This window comes from Populus trichocarpa, chromosome 1 (assembly GCF_000002775.5).
Source record: "Populus trichocarpa isolate Nisqually-1 chromosome 1, P.trichocarpa_v4.1, whole genome shotgun sequence".
In the NCBI taxonomy this organism is placed as follows: domain Eukaryota; kingdom Viridiplantae; phylum Streptophyta; class Magnoliopsida; order Malpighiales; family Salicaceae; genus Populus; species Populus trichocarpa.
The window spans coordinates 11,041,249-11,064,097 of NC_037285.2; the positions used below are offsets into that span (position 1 = coordinate 11,041,249).

Sequence of the window (22,849 nt, forward strand, 5' to 3'; positions counted from 1 at the left end):
TGTTTCGGGTTGAAGGAAATGCTGTTGTTGTTGGCGTGGTTGGCCAGTGCTGGCGGCGGGTTAGCTGCTGGGTTATTGATGGCCGGTGGCTATCAGTTACTATTGGTGTGAGGTTTGGTGCTGGTGTTTGTCCAAAAATATAGAAGAATGGATAGGATAGGTCATTGTTTACGGGGTTGAAAAGAGAAGAGAGGTTGATTTCGGTTGAAGAAGAGGAGCTGGCCGTTCATGGGGCCACTACGTACTGCGAGTAGGAAGATGTGTTATGCGTGGCCGGTGGTGTTGGTGGTTGACAGTGGCTGAGAAGGATGAAACCAGTAATGGTTGATGATGGTGGAAAAAAAACGAGAGGGGGTTGATGGGTCTGTTTTGTTTTTGGAATGAGATCAGAGAGGGGGGTTGAGGCTTTTGTGTGTTCTTGTACAGTGAGATGAAGAGAAGAGATTGTTTATGGTGGTAAAAAATTCAAGTTTTTTAACAACTTGGATTTGAAGATTTAGGAGCTATCTAGTCGTAAAGGAAATTCACCAACTTGGATTTTAAGTTTTTCTGTCAAATATATATAATAATATTTAGGCTGTAGGAACTTTTCTGCATTTTCATTAAATTTAGTATAATGCTTCAAATTTAGGAACTCTTGGTCCACTGAATTTTAAATTAAATCACATATAAAATTTAAATTAAATCACATATAAAATTTCTCATCATAATAATCTTGTTGACTGGACAAGTTCAAAACAAATAAAAAAAAAATGATAAATTAGCTCTAATCAACCACAAAACTCACGACTTGATTAATTATAAACTTTATTAGATTAAATTAATTTTTTGTATTTTATATATGATAAAAAAAATATAAACCTATTTATAATAAACTCAATACTGAAAAATAAAATTTAATAAAAACTTATAACCTTGAGCCAACTCATGTACTAGCACTAACCAATTGAGTTATGTAAGTTATCTATCTTTTTTTTTAGAAAAAACCACAAAAAAAAAAGAGTGGAATTGAGATAATATTTGAAGTTAGGGTGGTAATTATTTTTCATTTAAAATTTTATTAAAATAATATTTTACTTTGTTGTAATTTATTTTTAATATTAGTAAATCAAAAAAACATTAAAAAAACTGAAATTATTTTTTAAAAAAACTTATTTAATAGTAAATACAAACAAACTCATACCAATACGCTAACTAATGGAACAAAAATATTAAAAAACGATGAAAATCCTATATCAACTTGGTTCCTTATTCATTATATTAAACCGTCACTCTATTTAGGTTTTTTTTGTTAATATAACCCAACGGCAACTGGGCCTGCCTGCAAGTATTGATCGCATCTTGGGCTCTCGTCCCCATGTACATCGACGCCAACACCACCCATGCCGATGCTTGAACGTTTACCGGAACACTAGAACCAAGACTTTTATTCATCTTCTTCAACAAAATCCAATTTCTTCTTCTTCTATCATTGAAGGTTAATTAAAAAGTAAGCACCCAGCTAAGCACTCCACTGTTTTCGAATTTCCTGTTGATTTGTTTCCACGCTTTCTCGCATTCCTTTAACTGCAAAAAAAGAAGTCATTGTCCAAATTGTGCTCAAGGTGTGTTTGATTTTTATTGTAAATGAAATTGAGTACAATCTTTTGAATTCAATTGGATTTCCATGAGTTTAAATGCTTTTGAATCAAAGCATTGATTTCTTTGTTTAATCCTGGAGTTGCAATTGCAGGTTTCTTTTCTTTTAAGAGTCGAAGCACTAAAGAGATGCAGAAATTAGGTGACTTCAAGCTGCCCCAGTTCTTCAATTACCCGCCCTACTTCACGTATTCTCCTACCCTTTTGCTGCTTTCCTATTTTGGTAGATTATTTTAGATTCTGTTACGTGTTGGGTTTTCATTTAATCATCTTTGTGTTATATTTTGCGTGTTTTTTTCCTCTTAAGTTTGCAGCCAGTGAGGGACACTCGAGAGAAGCAGGTACAGCTTTGGAAGGAACTTATCCTTGATTACTGTAGGACTCAAAAGATATTCGTGATTGGACTGGAAGAAGAATTTCCTCTGTTTTCAAATCATTTGATCGAAAGTAGGTCTTGTATTTTCTTCAAAGTCTAATTATGCTGTGTTATTTACTAAGAACAACTCTGAAAAAGAAAGACCACCTTGTATTGTTGTTAAAGGCATTCACAAAACCGTTACATTTGGCTTCAGTAAAAGCATTGCATCAGATATCAAATGTAAAGAAATTTCACCTGGGAGCTACAATGTGTTTATTTCCATTTTAAGTATTGATATATGCCCGCATCTCATCCAGGAGTCTTGACTTGGTATGCTTGGTGTTTGAGCAAATAGCCCTTATCCAATATGGAATTTGAGAAGAGTTCATGATGGTTTAGGCCCTTCTTGTGCAATCAATTCTTTCTGTCACAACTCACTGTCCCATTGTATGTCTTCATAATAGCATAGTTTGCTGGATTACCTTGGTGAATTTGATAGTATGGAGTTTTATTACACAGGTCGAATTTCAGGAAGTATGTTCTTGGGTTTTGACGTGGAATGCAATTGATTGGAGGTGGATACTTCAATGCTTAGTGAAAGATAGTAAATTTGACCTATTATTTTAATAACTTTAATGTATAATTAGATCTTCTCATTCAGTTTAAGTTAGCATGAAAAATAATTGATTTATATCTTTAATGTTTTTGTGAGTTCTTATGTGCTTTTCCTTTGTTGGTAAATGAAAGTGAGCAATGAAATCAATTTGATTCATGGTGCAGGATCTCTCAGTAATGAAGCTAGAGAAGCATTTCTATCAGCGTTAGTGTCAGAAGGTTAGACCTTTATTTGATTTTATACTGTTGAGATTAACTTACTAAGCAAGATATGTTGTTAGCACTGTAAGTTCAATGTGTACTTTATTAAATGCAATGCTGTTCTAACAGGCCGTGCAGAATGGTTGGACAGAGGACACAGAAAATGCCTGATTCTTTGGCACCGGATTCAAGATTGGGCTGACATTCTCTTACATTTTGTACGTGAATTGTGATTTGATAAATGAGATTGGTACCTTTAGCATTGTTCTCGTAATAAACTTGCTTATTTATCAGGTGAGAGATAATGGCTTCGAGGACAGTGTCATGACTGTTGAGGAAATACGCACAGGGGTTGAATCTCGGGGAACAGGTAAAGTTTGATTTGGATGGTTAGATGAAGTAGGTTTGATAATGATTTTCAAACCAGTGTGGAAAGTATATGAATTTGAATAATTTATCTAATCGAACTCTATTCAGCCAATTCTTTTGTTTGGAAAATCTGAATTGTGAAATTCAGTTCTATTTCCCAAAAGAAATGAAGAATATTTTTACTGTTGTAAATCACACAGTTTATGGTTCGATTTGCTCAAAATTTTTGTGGCTATCATTTGAATATTCCCAAAATACCTACCAAGCCTCTTCTCTTATCATAGAGAATCCTAACATTTCCTCCAAGCAGCCATCTGCTATTCTCATCAGCTATCAGTTTTGATCTGCTTTAGCTACAAACTCCCCAGTAGGCTTCTCTTATCTCATCCTAGTTGTATTCTCAGAAGCTGTCACCGTTGAAGCTTTAAGAAAAATGCTTGCAGCGAGCATGCATAAAATAGAAATCCTCTTATAGGGCAAATAAAAATATCAGGTCTTTATTTCTTTTTTGTGTTTTTATCAGGGTTTTGTTTACATAACAATGATTTTGCAAGTCTTGCAAATAAATGCATTTTTGAACATCATGTGTGTTTGTTTCATGTCTGTAATATAGAATCAGGAATTTTCTTTCACTGGGACATAAAAACCGAAAGGAAGAACAAAACTGGCATTTCTTACTTTCCATAAACAAATTCTAACCACCTTTTTTTGAACTGTCTTCTTAAATGAATTACGCATACAGTCTTGGCTTGCACCTAGCCAATTCCCCTTAGATTATTTGATGTGCGAATTCCAGTGAGAGATTTCAAGACTACTTGTAAGTAGTAACTTAAGAGCTCAATCATTTTGGGTGTGTTTAGTTTTCTTTTTTCATTCTCTTTTATGAAACCAGATTGTGGTTTCGTTGAGTATCCCTTCTAGGATTTAGTTTTCCTCTCCTCTAATACAGCCTATATAAAGGACCCTGGTTTGACATTTCAGACATGCTATTGCTGATTGATCAAATAAAAGGCATGGGACACCTTGGTCGTTGTATTTCTCTTCTTCATCTCAAAGTTTTGTACGAGTAGACTCTCATTAGACGTAGTTTAGCACATAGAGGTGGAGAGGAGTATGGTAAAATACAGGTTTGAAACTTGCCAACGTAAGAGAAGAGTTTATTACATCTGGACGTGTAATAAGCCACATTGCTACTGTTTGTGGATTATTTTTTAATGTTGTCTCTGGGAATTGCTTAAAGTTAGTGGCATTTCTGGGAAGCCTATTAGTACACTCTCACAATGAAATCTAAGAGTGCTGTGGTCCATTTGCTTCCAGCATTAGGTCCTGTTATCTGCATATCCCAATTTTTTAATGTTTTGTCCATCTTTAAGATCATTATATCAAGCATCTCTCTTCCATTCTCTCTTTGTGGAGCACACTTCCTGTTGTATTTATGCTGATACCAAGTTTTCTGTGCCAAATACCAGAACTTCATGGTATAGATCGCACAATTTTGATGCGAGCATTGAAACTACTAGAACATAAAGGGAAGCTTGCAATCTTTAAGGGAACTTCAACTGATGATGAAGGTGTGAAATTCTCTGTGTAATGCTTCAACCGCTGCTTCGATAAGTCTCTTGCTACTTTCAAGATATTATACAAATATTATCAGACCATACTGGCTGTCACTATGTTTTTGTGGATTTGATCATTGTCATTTTCCTTTTCCTATGTATGATTTTGTTGTTCTTTTTGTATCATTCTGGGCAGTCGTGATTAGTGAACATTCTTTGCTTCCTCTGTTTTTTGGGAAGCGGTACCAATTAATGTGCAATGTCAGGGGTGATTTTGGTTTGATTTGCCATGAAGTTTTCCATGTTTTTTTGACGTCTTACCACTGATTGAACCGGGGCAATGTCTTTAGCGTTGAATCAATTTGGAACGAACAAGAAAAACTGCAAGACCATAAAACTTCATTTGGAATAATTAGATACAAGGGGGAATGGGGAAATAGAAGTTATTTTGATGCATTTTTTATGCATGGATGGTTTTGTTGGATAGGGACCAAGTTTTATCAAGCTGAGTTACAACCACCAGAGTTTTATTGGAAATGGACCAGGTTTTATCAATGTCAGGGTTTACTTTTTCACCAGTAAAATAATCAACAATTTTTTACTGGTTCTCCTTTGATGGATTTGTCAAAAAATACTGGTTACATTTTATTAAATAGAATTTTAGTATATCTAGGCTGGCTTTGCTAGGAGCTTGTCCATGCAAATTTTGTCTTCGAGGCGCTGCCAGCTCTGCCAGTTACTGTGGAACGCTTCCTTGCTAGCCTGGAATATGACAAGAGACACTGGGAAATGTCAAAACTCAAAAGCTTATTTCCAGAATAACACCACTCTTGCATTTTGAGGTTTTTTCACCTAATTAAAAGACTTGTCTCAACCAACTGTTTTGTTTGATTGAGTTAGCAGGTGTTGTATGGAAAATGCATTACACAAATTCTCTTTTAGATTTCATGTTGTTCCACATTATGATAGATTATGTTTTTTAAAGTATTTTTTAAATTATTTTCACATGCAAAAAAAATGTTTAGAATAATGTTTTTTAAAAATTTTAATATGTTAATATTAAAAATAAAAATAAAAATCTAAAAAAACATTAATTAAATACAAAAGCAAATACCTTTCATCACACAAATAGCTGCTTGGAGCAAAAGCAAATCCGTGCAATTGTATTAATTAGAATATACGCTCCACAAACTGCAGATACAACTTTCGCAGAAATTTCTATATTTTATCATTAGAATTTAGGGTACAGAGTTTCTTTTTTTTTTTTTCCTTAAAAAAAAAAAAACCTTACATACAAACTGCAAACTATTCAATCAAATTTAATTTATGGCGAATTCAAAGTGCAATGCTAAGTCCAAAACTGTTCATTATTCATTTAAACCTCGCATGCCTCTATCAATCAGAATACAAACTGAAAAGTGGAATAACAAGGGCAGAAGAAATTGTAATGTCGCCATGTGAGCCAGAGTTCAATTCTATCAAAAGCATACGGCTTCCAACTGTATTCTGTGGATTTGAACCTCATTTATGTATACATATCAAAGTATCAAGGGAGGAACAATAACAAGTAATTGTATAAAGGCCATGATAACAAGAGCTGCCTTGAGTGATGCGCACAGAAAGCTTTCAGCTGTGTTATGTGGAAATATTTCAAGCATATGTCGGAGCCAAACATTCGTCAACCATATCCACCAGGTTTGGGTTTTCCAGTGCTGCAGCTACTCTCTCTTTATCATTTAGTTGTTTATTAACTGCACAAAAAGTAGATCAGGAAAGAAAACGAATGCCATTTCATAATTCATACATTTTCATCAAGTTGAAGTCTGCATGCCACCAAGGCAAAAGACAAAATACAAATAACTGGAAAGAGAAAAAAGGGATGCTACTCATCATCCAGGAACTGCTCTGTGTCCACAACTCATGTTTCAAAAACGTGTGTTCGGTCATAAAATTGAAGAGGCGGAGCAAACAAGGAAATTGGCCATGGTTATTTTGACTAGCAGGTGGATATTTAATCAAGGAGTCAGAATCAATGCGTAGCTCGTACAGCATCCTCAGGCATCAAAACAATAGCTTCCGGATACATAAGACGTGGATAAGATCTTATGGCTCTTACTTTTTCCATAAAGAAAGAATTTTTCAACAAAAAGAAGCACAACACAGAGAATAAGGCGCGTTCAATAATTAAAACATGGTTGCAAATCAATTTTGGGCATTTGAACTGCCACAATTAAAAGCGTTCAACAGCCCATTCCCAGAGTGATTACCTGCAGCTTCAGTTGCATGAGTTCCTGGTGCAACCTTGATATCCACCTAAACAAAATTGGTAAAGACTGGTGAGAAGGAGGGGGGGTCATAAAGTTTAAGAATGCATGGGCCAAAAGTAGCTGTTACAGCACACATTAGAAGTATCAGATAGAATTCAAAGTTAACCATGTTACCCGTGAACTTAACCTACAAAACATAATGTATAGATGCTAGACACTCCAAAATAAGGGAAAAACTACAAGACATTGACCAGAGCATGCTCCAACCACATATTGTTTGCTGATAATATGTGATGCCCAATCCCTTTTAGGACATGATGGTCACTAAGAGATCATTACTTTATCAAATCATAGCATTCCATGTTTTTGAAAAGAAAAAAAAATCCTTTTCTTTTCTTTTTCCAGCAGTCAGAAATCCTTCTTAAAGGGAGTAATGAGTTATAGGGTTTTTGGAATAAAACTTCCTTTATGGTAATGCAAACCATATGTTGATAGTAAAACCAGGGAAACTTTGTCATATACTTTATCTTAATCTAGTGTCTTCCCCCATTCCTGGTGCTGGTGCATCACACAACTAGAATGTTGGCATATGGTTTTGCTGCAAGCTTCAAGTAGGCGCTTCAAGTTACTCCAGATATATTATGATACAGCTTAAAATCCATAATAAATAACAGCCACAAAGTGCCATACTATAAAGAATGAAACTAAATCAATTTTAAGGAGTTATAAAACAAAGCCACCAAGCTTTTTGCACGCGTGCTTCTACTGACCTTCAACAATAACTCTACCCTCAAACTGAGTTCATTAAAAAAGAGAGGCACGTAGCAGTATACACGAACAGATTTAGGTTCATGAATGGCTATCCTTATTTGCAGGGGAAGCGATATGACCTTGTAACATCCATTCAAGTAGCTTGAACAATACAGCTAATCACAAATCATCTTGTGCCTCTGCAGCAGAAACTGATAACAAAGCTGAAAACCCAGTTAATAAATACCTTGTAACGTTGTGGCAGGCTTCTCATAAGTTTGACTCTCAAGCAAAGACCAATAACTGTTGCCATGCTACAATGTTCAACTGTCGGAGTAAAGGTCACCCTGAATAAAAGAGATATTATATGTTAAATAGAGAGGTTGAATTCCAGTATATATTGCAGAAGGAATAGAATTAAGATGGCAGCTATCGTTACCTGACATAACTGAGCTTGTCATCTACTTCAATGGCATCTTCCGTTATCACTTTAAGCTCTTCCAAAGAGTATGGATGCTCTGGATCTTTTATGTCTCTAATATGATTTAAGATTGTTAAGAAAATAAACACTCTAAGAAGATGTTTGTTGCTTCACATGGAGGAATAATAAGCATTCCACTCTCTTCACACCAACAGAAAACAATGCCATAAATTATTAAGCATAGAGGCATGCAACATATTTCATGCAACACAATTTGTGCTTAATTCTTTTACCTTTCAGGCACAGCCTAATACATCTCATAACAAAATATTATCACCAGAATTCTGTTTTCAGAGCCAATTGATTAGGTTTTTTTTTTCTCTGTCAATAAATAACTAAAACCTGGAACATACAGGAAAAAGAAAAAAAAATTGAATTGAATTAAAGAAAGAAAGAAAGAAAGTAAAAAGGATATCAAAAACTTCGAGTTGATCAATAGACTCAGCAGCAGTATACTCATTTTCGTCAACACTTCGAACCCGCCTCTCCTTCTTTTCATAAATTACAGGATTGGCGTTGATTAGCCCAGGAGCCATTTTTTTATTAGTGTTATTAGAATTATTCCCTGTTCGTACCAGACCCAAAAACAAGAAACACGATGATACTTACAGCAACTACTACTACTACGTAATTATTAATGAACACCGCCAACAAATTGAGGGAAGGATGGAGGGAGGGAGAGGGAGGGAGAGCAGATGTAGATTCCTATAATATGATTTTCTTGTATAGATGAGACCTTAACGGGGTTTCTTTGACGGCGCGGTTTGCTCTATTTTTTACTTAATTATTACATTTCTTAATTTATCAAAAGAGACGCCTTCGACAAGATAAATGGGTTGGGCCTAAGCCATATTTGGGCTTGTAAAGGCTCCATTTACCTTAGGATTTGGCGGGAGAAATTAAGCCCGCGTCTTTTTTTTTTATTTTTTTTTTATCATTACATATTTTAGCTTTTTTAAAAAAAAAATTCAATAACTTCCATTTTTGTTCATTGAAAGACAAAAAAAGGACTAAAGTTTAATTAGAATAATAACTAGTTTACTTCATAATCGCAATGTTATGTTGTAGGTTAGACTAAAAACAATTGAATATAAAAAAAGAATATTCAAGCTGCGGGAAACTTACCTTATCTATTAATCATGTTTCTCCCTTGCAAGAATTATTTTTTCTTTATCCCCAGTGTGTGTATATCCCTCCTTGTCATCAATAAAAACACATATAATATTATAATATATTAAGAGGAAATTAACAAATCATTTGAAAACACAATTCACACCGTGTGTTCTTTTAAAATTTAATTAATTTTTTTATTTAAAATTATGATAATATAAAAAAAAAATTAAAAAAAATTATTTTAATACATTTCTAAATAAAAAACACTTTAAAATACAACCACTACTACATTTTCAAACACACAAGTTTAAATTCTAGGTTTTTTTGCTAGATTGCATCAAATATGTTGTAATAGCCTTGACTACATGTCGGAACTAAATTTCTAATATGTGACCATAATTTTGATTGCAAAGTCAGAAAGAACCAAACAGAACCACTAAAACATTTCCGGCAGCTGAAGACGCCGTTTCAAAATGACAGCACCCACAACATTGCAACAAGAGCTTCAACCATGCCATGTTGTTACATGTATCAATATACCTCGACAAGTTTGCTGGATCAAAACAATACATCCTAATATCCGGTGCTTGTTGGTTCGGTAGACAACAGTGATTGTCTCGTAAATCTAATCCACAAGGCGAAAGGACACATTAACCGAAGTACAGCAACGTCAATGAACAGAAGTGTTCTTTACAAACGAGAATATTTTGTTCCTCGAACTTTTCAACTTGCAATAATCTTTCTTTAGCTTAAACCGCCAAGTTTGTGACACGGAAATTATGGGCGGACTCAATTTAACAGGTATTAGGCCAATCGGGAATCCAATATCCAGTCGGAGGGGGCTTCAATTTGCCCGAACAATGTCATCCGAATGAAGCTGAAGAACCAGATCGCCCTTCACTTGTGGAACAGTTACTTCCAGCCAACAACCAGCCCCACACATTATTTTTCTTACATCATGTTCGTTGTTGCCAATGAATTTCAGAAACTGCTAACATCACAAGTATTTGACCATACCACGACCTTCCACACTAAGCTTTGTAGCTTGCAATTGCTTCTTCTTCGGTCCCTTTAGCTGCTGCAACTTTTTATTCATCTGCCAGTATCAATTGACATTTGAGTTTAGAAACAGCAAAGCTGGGAATTAAAAGATTACAGAGAATCATAATGCAAAGGAAAGTCAAAATCAAAACCCAAGCAGCCATCCATCCAAAACAAAACCAGAACCCCGAGTTGCATATGAATTGGAAGAGAACTTTTTAGTTGATCTGGATTTTGTAGAATGTTTATTATAACATATATATCTAGAACCTAGAGTGAATGATAAGAATCTATCAAACTTGTCTCCAACAATGCTCCAGGAGAGACCAATTGAAATAAAAAACCCACACCAATACCATAGGGCAATGACAATTCTATGGGATAACTCCAAAACACCCTACTAGATGACAGGATCTAAGTTATATACTCAATTTTAGCTCAAATTGAAGAAACATTGTTCTATGAATAGTTCCAACTCAATGGGGCCATGAAACATTGAGTTTATGCCATGTGATTAATCACGCCACCACTCATTTTAAGCTTTCACTCAACACACCACTTTCTGTTAACTCTAACTGATCCAATTATTGAATGGAAAGACCAACCTTTAGACGACGCTGATCTTGAACTACTTGTTTAGCACAGGCCCTAACTTCTTCAGGATCAATCCTAGATTGGGGACGCACCACAAAATCCAATGGTGTCGCATCTGGCCTGGATGCATGCTGTCTGTCTGATGATTGACTAGACCTCCGTTCCCTGAATTTTTTGTTGAATTTTTTGTTGATGTAAATTGAAGAAATATAATTGAGAAAAATGGCATGTGGCAAATAAAGTAAAGAAGCAAACAGGCCTATGATGTTGTTTAAGTAATCAGCAGAAAATATGCAAGGAGCAATCAAGTAGGTCTTCTGTCACATCTCACCGTGAAATATCTAAATCAAGATCTCCATCTCTAGATTCCATTCCGGTAGAATTATTTGCAGGCCTGAAATTCAAATAAATTTACCACGAGAAAGTTTATTCAGCGTTGACGCATAAAATTCACATGCAGATAGAAACATCCAGCAGTAATAGCTGGTGGCAATAAGTGAAGAGAGAAATACCTTCTCACTGTTGGCCTTCTGAAGGCCCGATCATCATCAACGTTTCTCATGTCTTCAAACCTTGTACTCTTATTAAATATTGGCCGACTCTATATTTATTAATTGCAGAAATGCAAGAAAATGTCAATACTATAGTTACAAATTAACTTCTTTGTACACATTTTCCAATTAATGAAAGATGTCTGTTCAGAAAAATAACACCAATTAAAGAAAAAAAATTATTCAAGTTCAGTTTAATTTCATTATACACTTGAGATCAACACATGACACGGGAATCAAATCTAAAAGAAAACAGGCATTTCAAGTCAAGTAGTATAACCAAACAGGAAAAGAAATCTCCAATGAATGGACCCTAGAAAAGGGGCAAAACTATCCATGAGCACCATTTTCCAGTAAACAGATGCCCTAGATTTTGAACTAAAATTACATTAAGGAGAGATGGCAGATATTTAAGAAATAAAATCAACAGTTGAAAGGCGATTGCATTACCCATTTATCAACCAAATCCTTGGCAAGTTTTCTGTTGGATGTGGTTTCCTCATCAGATTTTGATAAAAACATAATAACCTGCCAGAAAGTATATTAAATAAGTCTGAATTCAGTTTTCATTCCAAAAGAAACAGAAAGTTTGTTACCACCACATAAGGAGATCCCTAACCTTTCCAAGCCCACTTTTCTTCAATTGTTCTCTTCTATCATACTGCTCCAGATCAATTGGAAACTGCATGAGAAAAGAAATGTTTCAGGCTCCAAATAATGCTTCTTCAGAAGCAACAACCAGTACTAAACCAGGAAAGATGGTGGAAAGCCTCAGCATACATCAGTCAAAATCCTCAAAATTGCAGCACGGATATTTATATTAGGTAAACTTCCATCTGGAAGGGGTTCTAGCCAATTTTTTAATAACGTTAGTACTCCATGATCTATGAACTCTTGTTGGAGCTGCTTCCTGCACCAGGAGACAAACAATAAAAATTAACTGTAAATTCCAATGGTACAAAAAAAAGATAGTCTAAAACCAGCTTACTTTGAGAGAACCTCAGTAAGAAGAGGCAACTTCTTGAGTTTATTAACTGCCGGCTTCCCCTGCCTATTGAGGTCTGCATCTTCTTCAGCAGTGACCTCAAGCTCAGCCATGACATTCTCAACTAATAATGCAATTTCTGCAGGACTTTTCTCATTCTTCTTCCTTCTCTTACCCATCTTGAAGAGCTGCTTGATTTCCTCATCCTCTTCACCTTCCTCTGCCTAGAAAAAACAGAATAATAAACCAGATAAATAACATAAAAGCTAGGGAGCTCCATATGTAGCACATCAACCAACAAACATAGATAATATAATAGAGATGAAAGTTGACCAAATATTGCAACATCAAACACTGATGCAAAGATAGCAAAGCCTCCAAACACCATGAACCAAAAGCAATAGTGCATAAAAAAAGGAAAGAAAGAAAGAAAAGAACTGGATAAGCCAGAAGCCTCATCAATTATGGTGGCTTATAATTGATTGAGTGTCAGTAAAAGAGATGGACTATTAACCTGAGGAGCATCAGTAGGAGAGTGTGGTTCATTGTCATTTCCATACTGATAAGCAGGATCCACACCACTGTCATCTATGAAGTTGTCATCATCTACAGTCCTAGCACCTTCTTGATCATCCTATTCCGAAGGAAATTGAAATATAGTTAGAAATTCAATAACAAACTATAAACATAGTTACTTGGGAAAAACCCAACAATTCAAACAGCAGATTTATTCTATAAAATTGACTTGATAGTTAAGCAACAGGAATCAAATCTGTTAAGTTAATTATCTACATAAGTGAGCCTTGGGAGAGTAGTATATAGCAAAATTAAGTCAGACCCGCAGCAAAACTTGCTAGATTAATAATATACTGTCATAAAAACAATGATGTAGAATCAAGTAAATAATCAGATCAAACTTAAACTGCGATATTAATGGTATCCTAGAGGCTAATAAGAAATTTGCCTAACAATTTAAACAGATCTAGCCAACCAGATATAAACCTAAACTAAGAAAATAACTAAATAAAACAACTATAAATAGACCTTAAAAAACAATTGAAAACCCCATTTTCAACATTTACCCTCCCATGAAATTCTTGTGTAAATATCAACTCATCAAGTCCAAAAGTCCGATCCACTCAACTACAGGTAACAGATATTTATCAATAACTTGCATGAACAAACATCAAACGACAACCTAATCTAAATCCCATCCCAACAAAATTTAGTATTATGAATCAGAATGGAAATGTCCAATAGAATGCTGATTCAAGCAATTAACAATTACAGACAACAAAAACAAATATTTAGCAACCACAAAAAATAAGCACCATGAACACTATTTAACCCAGAAAACTTTCCACAAACTGACACCAAATTCACTTGACCTCTTATTCAAGTCAACAATACAGAAAATCTCAATCAATTAACTAGAAAAAAAAATTCAATTCAAAACTAAACACATTAAAGCACCAAAGAAAAACAATAACAATTTTAGAAAAAAGAAACCCAATCCAAATCAAAACCTCAGAATCGCCACCAGCAATGGTATCCCACATCTCTTTAACTTCGCCATCATCCTTTCCAGCCACCAACTTCGTCGCCGTTCCTTTCTTCAACCCTGATTTCGACCCGCTTCCTTTCCCTCCAAACTTATTTTCCCCTTTGCTAAACTTCGTCCTGTCCTTGTCCTTCGCAAATTTCTTGGCATACTTCCCTTCCCCAGCCGATTCTTCCTTCTCAAACCCTACATAATCCTCTTCATAGTCATCAACCAACTCTGGCTGCACATAACTACCACTGCCACTCTCTTTCCCTGAATCGCCGCCTTTTTTAACCAATCTTTTTCTAGGTTTTCCTACTTTATCCGTGTCGTACACAGGAGTTTGTGACCTCCCCCTCTCCCAATTCTCAATATCATCCTCTAATTCGTCTAAGATATGATTCTGGTGTGGTTCCGGTGATTGGCCTCCGCCATCAGATTGCATTTCGTCGTAGTCCATCAACGGTTCTCCGTCCACATCGCGGTACCTGACAGTAAAGTATCGATTTTTAGCATATTAAAAACCCTAATTTTAATCGGTTAGCTCAACGGAATAGAAAAGGATTGAAAATTTACAAAAGAAAAACAGATTTTAGATAGACTGATCGAAAAGAAAATGAATATATCAAAAGATTTCAGAGAGATAGAGAGTACGGATCGTCTTCATAACCCATTGTGAATTTGTGATGTTTGGTTGTGGAAAATTATGGAGCTGATTACGGATTTTATAGTGATGGTGTTTCCATGGAGAGGATAGATTTTAAATGAGCAGAAGCTGCAGCCGCCGTGTGTGTACGGTACTAGTGCTTTTTTAAAATAGTTTTTTTTGTTTAAAAATATATTAAATTAGGTTTTTTATATTTTTATATTTTTAATATTATTACATTAAAATTATATTAAAAAAATTTAATATTTTTTTCGTTCAAATATATTTAAACGCAAATAAAAATACAATGTAAAGCAGCCTCTTCAACTGTTATGTTGCACTGAAAGGGAGATTTTGGTAAAAGTAGAGAAAATAGCAAAAAAAAATAAAAAAAAAATTATGATTTAGCCCTTATAGTTTTAGCAACATTATTCTAGATTAAAAGTTTTCAACATCACCACTTCAATATAGTTTTGCAAAAAATCCAATGAAAATGAAAATGCTATTAGGATGAAAATCCAAAAAATCCAAAGAATTTGAGTTCGTGTGGATAACAAAAAGGTTCAATCCTATTTAGAATGAAAATGCTCAAACTAATAATAGTAATAGATTAGTTCAAATTCACATAATTATCAATAAAAAAAATTATATTGTATTAGGATTCAATGTATATACTTTTTATTTGATATAGACAATCTATATAAGATTTGAAATAAATATTTACATAGAGTTCAAAAACTATATCAATCATCTAATTACTAGAAAAGATCGTCAATCTTAGATATGCAAGTTCTTTTATGTAATTTATAGCATTTTTATGATTTACCTTTATTTTTATTCATTATTTTCTTTATAGTTTCATTTTTTCTTTACATTCAAGTTACTTTCCTTTTTTTTAACTCTTTCAACTTCTTTTTTTTACCTAAAAAACTTTTTGACTGATAAACTCTTTTTAAAAAAAATAGAATATTAGACACGCAAATTTTATTTGGTTTGCAAGGTTACCACCTTCTTTCACTCATGATTAAGTTTCTAGTTGTAGTTTATCCTCACGAAAAGAAAGGAAGAAACAAATAATAAGTAGTACATTTGATAAAAAAAAATTATCTAATTGATCATTAATATCCAATATTGTTTCATTAAACATTAATTATATTACCAAAAAAGAACTCAAGTAAGATCATTGCAACATCATTTGATGACCGATTAGTTCATACAATAAAATAAAGGGCATGTTTTTTTGTTGTGTCAAACATGATAATCTTGAAATGGAACTTTGTCATCTTAAGAGTGTGTTTGGCAGTGTGGTAACGATTGCTTTTCAAATAGCTTTTCGTGTCGAAATACATGTCAATGATATTTTTTTATTTTTTAAAAATCATTTTTAATATCAGCACATCAAAACGATCCAAAAAGTACAAACCGCACTCAATTTTAGTAAAAAAAATAAAAAAATTTCAAAATTTAGCGAAACACAGGTTAAAACATACAGCCAAACAGTTAATTCTCCTTGACAATAAAGAATTGCAACAAGACAAAACTCTAATGTCCCCATACAAGCTTTCACATTCTGACCTCTCTCAACGTCTTTACTTATTGACATTGATTGCTGGCAACTTTCTCTCTTTGGCTGAAAATAAGTCCTCTCATCAAACTAGCAGAATTAACAGTTTAATTTTCTGGTTATAAAATTACTAATCCTACTATTCCTAGTCGTGTTAGTGAGCGGCTGCTACCAGAAGAATAAGTTGATTTCGGTTTTTTGAGCTATTATTTGGTTTATTAGGGTATTTTAGATGTTTTGAGTCATAAATAAATTTTAAAATGAAAAATAAATTGAAGCCCAGTTATTAATAGTTGATCACATATTAATATTGAGAACATTATAATATTACCAAAATATATATTGACGAGGTACATTACCAAAATAAAGAAGAAAATATTTCTTTAAACGGTAAAAAAACAAATTGGTGAAAATTCATTGAGAACATTATAATAATTGATTTGAATTATTGAAAGAATTCAACACTCAATATAATATTGGTGAGGATTCATGGCGTTTTAAAGAAACCTGGCATTATTTGAAGTCATCACGAGGTTCAGGAAGTCATTTGTGAGTCAAAGTGTCAAACCAAAAAGGAAGAGGAGGTTCAGGAAGTCATCACGAAATTACCTTGGAGACATTGGATTTTTGAGAAGCCGAATCCTGACGAATTTTTAGAATGAATAGTGCATTTTAACAATGAGGGTGGATCGATAATTCGATATATTGGAGGGACATATTAGTACTTTTCAACAACGAGGGTGTGGATGGATATATTGGACTTAGTCAAACAAAAAAAAAGGAAGAGGGGGTCAGGAAGTCATCACGAAAGTACCTTAGAGACATTGGATTTTTCAAAAGCCGAATCCTGATGAATTTTTGGAATGAATAGTGCTTTTTAACAAGGAGGGTGGGTGAATATATTGGAGGGATATATTAGTACTTTTCAAGAAAAAGGCTTGTATCAGTTGTATGATGGAGATCATAAAAGTTAAAACTACTTTTCAAGAAAAAACTGTTGTATGCGGAGGGATATATTAGTCCAAGAAAAAGGCTGTGGGATGTTGATGCCTTGATGGATATATAATAGTGTTTCATACAATCGCGGAGAAGAGGCATCATACACTGAGATGAGGAAACAGCGGGGCTCTGGCTATCCAGTTGGAAGGCTTGGCAAATCCTCCCGAAGAACTCATGAAAGAAAAGGACAAGGCAAGCAAAACTTCGGCTGTAATTGTGATGCTAATCTTTGCCGCTGGGAGGAAAGGTTATATACATCTTTACCAATCTTTCATCCACTTTTATTAAGGCAATATGTTGATGTGCATTAAGATTGTAAGACATTTTGATGAGGTTACTCTGTTTTGCAGTTTGCAAGGGTTTATTTTCTCAACACCGTGCCATGCTGTCTTTGCCTTTCTCAATCCCTTGCTAATTGGTGTCATTCAAGTTAAATTCCAAGGCACAGCTCAGTCTCCATTTCAAACAAGCTTACCAAGCATGTGGGCTTTTCTGTTGGCAACAATCATCTATTGCTTTGCATTCGCTGCCAACATGAGATTTAAGTGCACTTGGTACTCTCGACTTTCAGGTCATGTTGCTTTCTTCGCAGGATCTTTTTCATCGATCTCATTGGTATCGGTCCTGCTCCCAGCCCTGCTAGGGCGTCTTATTTTTGCTGTGTGGATTATTTTGCCTGTCGTGGTTGCTCGTAACTTCGTCCAATTCATATGTCTGTGGATCTACCAAAGGATAATGACGTTAATATTCAAAATACTTGGCTTTTGGTATCGGTTCCTGGATGACATCTCGGTTGAGGAACAACCAGAATATCCTGTGGAGATTATTATTTCCAATTAATTGTGCTCCAAGGTAGAAGCTCTACTTTCGGATATTACCGCGACAGGTTTCTTAAAAAGCTTCAATTTTGTTCATACTATCAAATAAAAAGTTAGCTTTTTCATATTTTATTTTTTCTCACTCCTCTCAAATCTCCATACATGTTATGATATCCAGGCAAAAACTTCAAAGAATTCAAGAAAACAAATCCAATAATCAAATTACTTTTTTAAAACTAGCTAGAAGGGTGATTTTGAAAAATTCTAAACTTGAAGGATAGAAGTTAAACATTGACGAATCTTTAGGGGAAGAAATGAAGTTTACCCAATAATCAAATTATACAATTCCCTTGTGGATAACTCACCCGCAAGCTTCCCTTTAAGAATCCCTGTGCATAACTCTTTGCAGCTATGCATAAACTTAAATTAATAAATGGCAAGAGGATTATCCTATTGCAAACAATCCTATATTAAAACCATTATTTCCCAAATGTCGATCTAATGAACAAGGGCGAGGAATGGAACTGTATTGATGCCATTTCTCTGAGTGCTGGGCTGATAAAGTTAGCTAATTGCTAACAAGCTTCTCCCTATTGTGGAGCCCGGGACTTGACAAACCTCCAATAGTTCAGAGTTTTGGACAAAAAAACTAGAGAAACATGTTAAAAGAGCATATAGGCCAAGTGGCAAACCTAGACAAGGCTGTCACGTAAGCCCCGGTCACAGGAGGTTTTGGACAAAAAAAAAAGTAGGGAAACATGTTAATGCCATGTTTGTTTCCCCAAAAATAGTTTTTGAGAAATTATTTTTCAAATTTTTTTGTGTTTATTTATTATTAAAAAAGTTGGTCAACGGAAAACACTTTGCAGTCAAATAAAAATTTGACTTGGTTTCCAGGAAAGTGTTTTCCTGAAAAATTTGGGTGGAAAACACTTTCCAGAAGTTGTGAAAAATTTAAAAATGTCATATTATTTGCTGATTATATCAAATTTGGTCCTTAAACTTTTGATTGTTATATATATTTTGTTTTGAATATTTATTTTTCAATTTCATCTCTTAAAATTTAATTTTTATATTAACTTTGGTCCTCATTTTTATAATTGTTATTTATTTTTCCCCTATCATTTTTTTATTGAAATTTTTTATCTATCAAATTTTATCCTCATTTTTTTTATTGTTACTTATTTTATTTGAAATAATTTATGAAATATTTATTATTATTATTTTAATTTCTTTATCTTTTATTTTTTTATTTTTTAGATTTGATCTCTATTATTTTGATTATTATTTATTTTATTTAAGATAATTTATGAAATTATTGTTTTTTTCAATTTCATTTTCATTCAACTTTTTAATTTGTAAGCTTTGTTTCTTAATATTTTAATAATCTTGAAAAAAATAAAACATCAATAAGTTATTTTCCAGCTCATTTTTCATGACATAATCAAATACTGGAAAGTATTTTTCAATTTATTTTTCATTATCCTATCAAATATAAAAAAATAATTCACATTACTTTTCAGCAAACAAAAGGAAGCACGTAGGCCAAATGGCAAACCGAGACAAGGCTTTCACGTAAGCCCCAGTCACAGGAGCTTTCTTCGGTCATTTATTAAGGAGGATTGTCAAGATTGTCTATTTGCAGTACAAATTCTTATAACAAAACATATTTCCTGAATAAAATAACCATATGGCCCAAATCTCCTCAACTTAATGCACCAACAGACTCGTAATTGAATCTGAATTCGTTAATCATCATTAGAAACTGCATTGACACTATTGTATACAAAAAAAAAGAGAAATAAATTATTAATCAACCATCATATTATTGTGTGACTACGACAGTATCAAGTATTTCATAAAATCTAATCTTATTAGACAATGGATATAGGAGAATTGAGCTGGAATGACTGAATAAGATCAGAATCTGGCAAGTTCAGAGGAGGCAGAGAGAAATGGCTGTAAGTAGAGCTGCCTCTTCTAATTTCTTGCATGGTCATTAGAGCTGCAATTGTGTTCCTGAAAATCCCTTCTCCCGCAACCGTTATTGCTTCTCTTCCTTCTTTCACTCTCTCTTCTTCCTCTACAGGGAATACTGTATCTATCATGTACTCGCATTGCTTGACAAGCTTTGATACTAGATCGGTAATAAAAAAGGGTTGCTCCAACACCTTTTGAATGAATGGAAGGCGCAATAACCCACCTGTTCTCTTGTCGTACTTCTTCAATATCTTGGCCAATCCTACATTAAAATTTGATTTCAATTTTAATCATATTCCATAATTAACACATGAACATTTCAATCCTTCATGCCTAAAGGGGCTCAGCCGCTCAGGACAGGGGGACGGTATAGTTTCTTCTCTCTCTCTCTCTGTTTTTTTTTCTTTGGACAAGTTTTGTTAGGGTTTTCTTTTTACATACAAGTGAGACTCGAAACTGAAATCTCACCTATTTTACATATGTAAGAGTAACTCTGAGCCAAAAGCTCATTGATTAAGAGATCGTAAGGATAAAGTTGAGCAGCCCTTTTTTAAATTATTATAAATTAGAAGAATAAACACTGACCAAAACAATATAAAAGAGTAGTTATCCCAGTAAACAAACCTAAATATTAAAAAAGAATCTTCATGAGGAATTATTTGAGAAGAAAAAGTTAGAGCCAGTAATCTATCAGAATAACCACTTACTTCCTTTTTCTTTTGCGACTATCAGATCCCCCAGTTGAATCAAACAAGGATGCATCGAGAGTAGCTGGGTTTCTTGAAGCAAGGAATGCTGAAATGAGAAGATATTTCGCAGAAGTGGACATGTGGAAATCTATCTGAGCAAAATGGTCACTAACTTCTGACTTTCTAGTGCTGCCTTTCTGCCTCGTATCCTTGTTGATTTCAGCTTCAGTAGAAGACTTAGATGGAACCCAGAATATCTCATTTAAGGAAGGGGCAATATGTGGCTGAAAATGACTAAACAACCTTCTCTTCATCTCTTCATTGGGTACAGATGCCAAATCACTCAATGGTTCACAATACTTTCTAAATAATGGTGAAAAAGCAGTTGATAATTCATCTACTCGTCTAGTAGTTCTACAGAAAGGTCTCAGGACAACACTGTTGACAAGAAGCAGAAAAGGCACATTTATTGATTAGATAACACATAGCGAAAGATTGAAGTAAAAGACAAAAAGAAAGTGTTTTATGTTCTTACTCAAGAAAGGAGGAATATAACTTTCGATTAGCTTGGTTTCACATCAAAATTTGACGAAGATCGTCTTCTGTGTATTCAGGAAAATAAACAGGAACATGCTCTGTATATCCCATGTTTGAGTAGTATGTATCCGACGAAGTATTACTGATAAATATGAGTCCCACCTCATGCATCTTCAAAACATCATAAAGATTAAACATAAAGGGTAATGCACTCGAACTTTTATCCCACTCACGAATAAGCTCCAAGTTATCAAATATCAAGTAGAGCATATTCCCGTTAGGCTTTCCAGCCGACTTATTTGAACCCAATTTCTTCAAACTCCTGAGCTTTTCAATAACACTTGTCAAGTCTTCACGAACAAAGTTGACAAAATCAGATGGCTTAATACAGCGTTTTGTACTCGAATAGCCATTAGCCGCATTCTTCTTATGAAGCAACAACTGATTTAAAACCGATTCAAACAAGATCTGCAGACTATAACAAGTACGACAGCTAGCATACACAAAAGGGCGATTGAGGTAGCTAAAAATTTGAAGAATGGTACTAGTTTTCCCAGTAGAAGGATCTCCATAAACAAATAATGGAAGCATAGGGGAATTCACCGGACCCAAAAGACGCAAAAGCTCACGAATTTGATTGCCTCTAGCAGGAAAACTAGAAAGCAAATCGTTGAAGCTAAGTTGTTCCCCTCCAAATACAAAGTCATTGAGTGTGGGCTTATAAGGTTTGGTTATTTTTTCTGTTTCAACCTCATTGCTTGTGACGGCAGTTGAAGAAGACAATCGTGTCACTCTTCTGGTGATTTGTGGACTTTCCTCTTTACCCATTTGTTTACAAGTTTGCAAGAATCATTTTTTTGTCAGCGGCAACAGATTCTTCTCAAATTTAGCAACAGTTCTAAAACTCATAGAAATACGCAGCAGCAAGACAACCATTAAAGAAAATGAAACCTAATAATCAAAATAAAGATTACATAGTTAATTGCTAAATAGAAAAACTACAGATGTAGTTGCATTCTTTTTCTGTTTGAGATAAAGTTGTGAATGATAAAAAAAAAATTATATAAAAAAATAGATCAATTAATATAGGAACTTTTAATTAGAACTAAGTAGAGAAAGGCTTGCTAGAAAAGCAGCCTTCTGTTTCCTCCATTTTCTTGGAAACCAAACATAAAAAATGAGAAATCAACGAGAGGAGAAGATGGAAAGTTGAAGGTTACCTGATTGAGAGATTTGACGAGAGAATTTGCTGGGGGTGGAGAAACGGCGCGTTTCGTTATGATTCGAAACCCTACCGTAGCGGAGAGATGAGGAGAGAGAGAGAGAGTTAAGAAATGGAAAATGAGAAGCGTTCCCGCCAAAATGCTTGTATCCTGTGGGGTTAAATGCACGATAAGCAAACACGAGCATGCCCATGTAGGCCCAGGGACGCCTACCCTTGATTTTGGACCCAGGAGCTGGTCCATGGGACCCATACTATTGGGCTTCTTTTAAAAAGCCATTCCTTTATTTAAAAAAAATATATACACACACACAAATAAAAAGATTTATATT

The 22,849-nt window shown here is 34.3% G+C and overlaps 4 protein-coding genes and 1 pseudogene across 6 annotated transcripts; 2 read left to right on the plus strand and 3 right to left on the minus strand.

Annotated features, from left to right (window-relative positions):
- Window positions 1-1,288: 1,288 nt before the first annotated feature.
- LOC18094111 (vacuolar protein sorting-associated protein 25) lies at window positions 1,289-5,018 on the plus strand. Of its 3 annotated transcripts, none has more exons than XM_024602703.2 (7): window positions 1,289-1,489; window positions 1,721-1,826; window positions 1,946-2,085; window positions 2,777-2,830; window positions 2,942-3,030; window positions 3,107-3,182; window positions 4,651-5,018. In XM_024602703.2, exons 2-7 carry the CDS (start codon window positions 1,768-1,770, stop codon window positions 4,770-4,772), a joined length of 540 nt encoding a protein of 179 aa, XP_024458471.2. In that variant the 5' UTR covers window positions 1,289-1,489; window positions 1,721-1,767; the 3' UTR covers window positions 4,773-5,018. The 3 variants fall into 3 exon arrangements, with proteins under 3 accessions (XP_024458471.2, XP_006368343.3, XP_024458458.2); XM_006368281.3 differs by having other exon boundaries at window positions 1,290-1,604; window positions 1,733-1,826; XM_024602690.2 differs by having other exon boundaries at window positions 1,290-1,489; window positions 1,733-1,826.
- A 1,068-nt stretch (window positions 5,019-6,086) lies between these two features.
- LOC18094112 (protein AE7) lies at window positions 6,087-9,006 on the minus strand. The gene is made up of 5 exons (XM_052454442.1): window positions 8,649-9,006; window positions 8,194-8,297; window positions 8,002-8,101; window positions 7,005-7,050; window positions 6,087-6,488 (listed from the first exon to the last, which is right to left on the minus strand). Exons 1-5 carry the CDS (start codon window positions 8,769-8,771, stop codon window positions 6,388-6,390), a joined length of 474 nt encoding a protein of 157 aa, XP_052310402.1. The 5' UTR covers window positions 8,772-9,006; the 3' UTR covers window positions 6,087-6,387.
- Window positions 9,007-9,768: 762 nt separating this feature from the next.
- LOC112324117 (protein IWS1 homolog 1) lies at window positions 9,769-14,864 on the minus strand. Its single transcript, XM_052454439.1, has 11 exons — window positions 14,717-14,864; window positions 14,046-14,550; window positions 13,034-13,153; window positions 12,523-12,743; window positions 12,315-12,444; window positions 12,154-12,216; window positions 11,985-12,062; window positions 11,496-11,584; window positions 11,315-11,377; window positions 10,995-11,148; window positions 9,769-10,444 (listed from the first exon to the last, which is right to left on the minus strand). The coding sequence occupies exons 1-11, from the start codon at window positions 14,734-14,736 to the stop codon at window positions 10,346-10,348; spliced, it is 1,542 nt and encodes a 513-aa protein (XP_052310399.1). The 5' UTR covers window positions 14,737-14,864; the 3' UTR covers window positions 9,769-10,345.
- A 2,512-nt stretch (window positions 14,865-17,376) lies between these two features.
- On the plus strand, window positions 17,377-18,111 carry LOC18109781 (uncharacterized). The gene is made up of 2 exons (XM_006388006.3): window positions 17,377-17,518; window positions 17,622-18,111. Exons 1-2 carry the CDS (start codon window positions 17,382-17,384, stop codon window positions 18,109-18,111), a joined length of 627 nt encoding a protein of 208 aa, XP_006388068.1. The 5' UTR covers window positions 17,377-17,381.
- Window positions 18,112-19,963: 1,852 nt separating this feature from the next.
- Window positions 19,964-22,642, minus strand: LOC18109780 (origin of replication complex subunit 5-like; annotated as a pseudogene).
- Window positions 22,643-22,849: the final 207 nt, after the last annotated feature.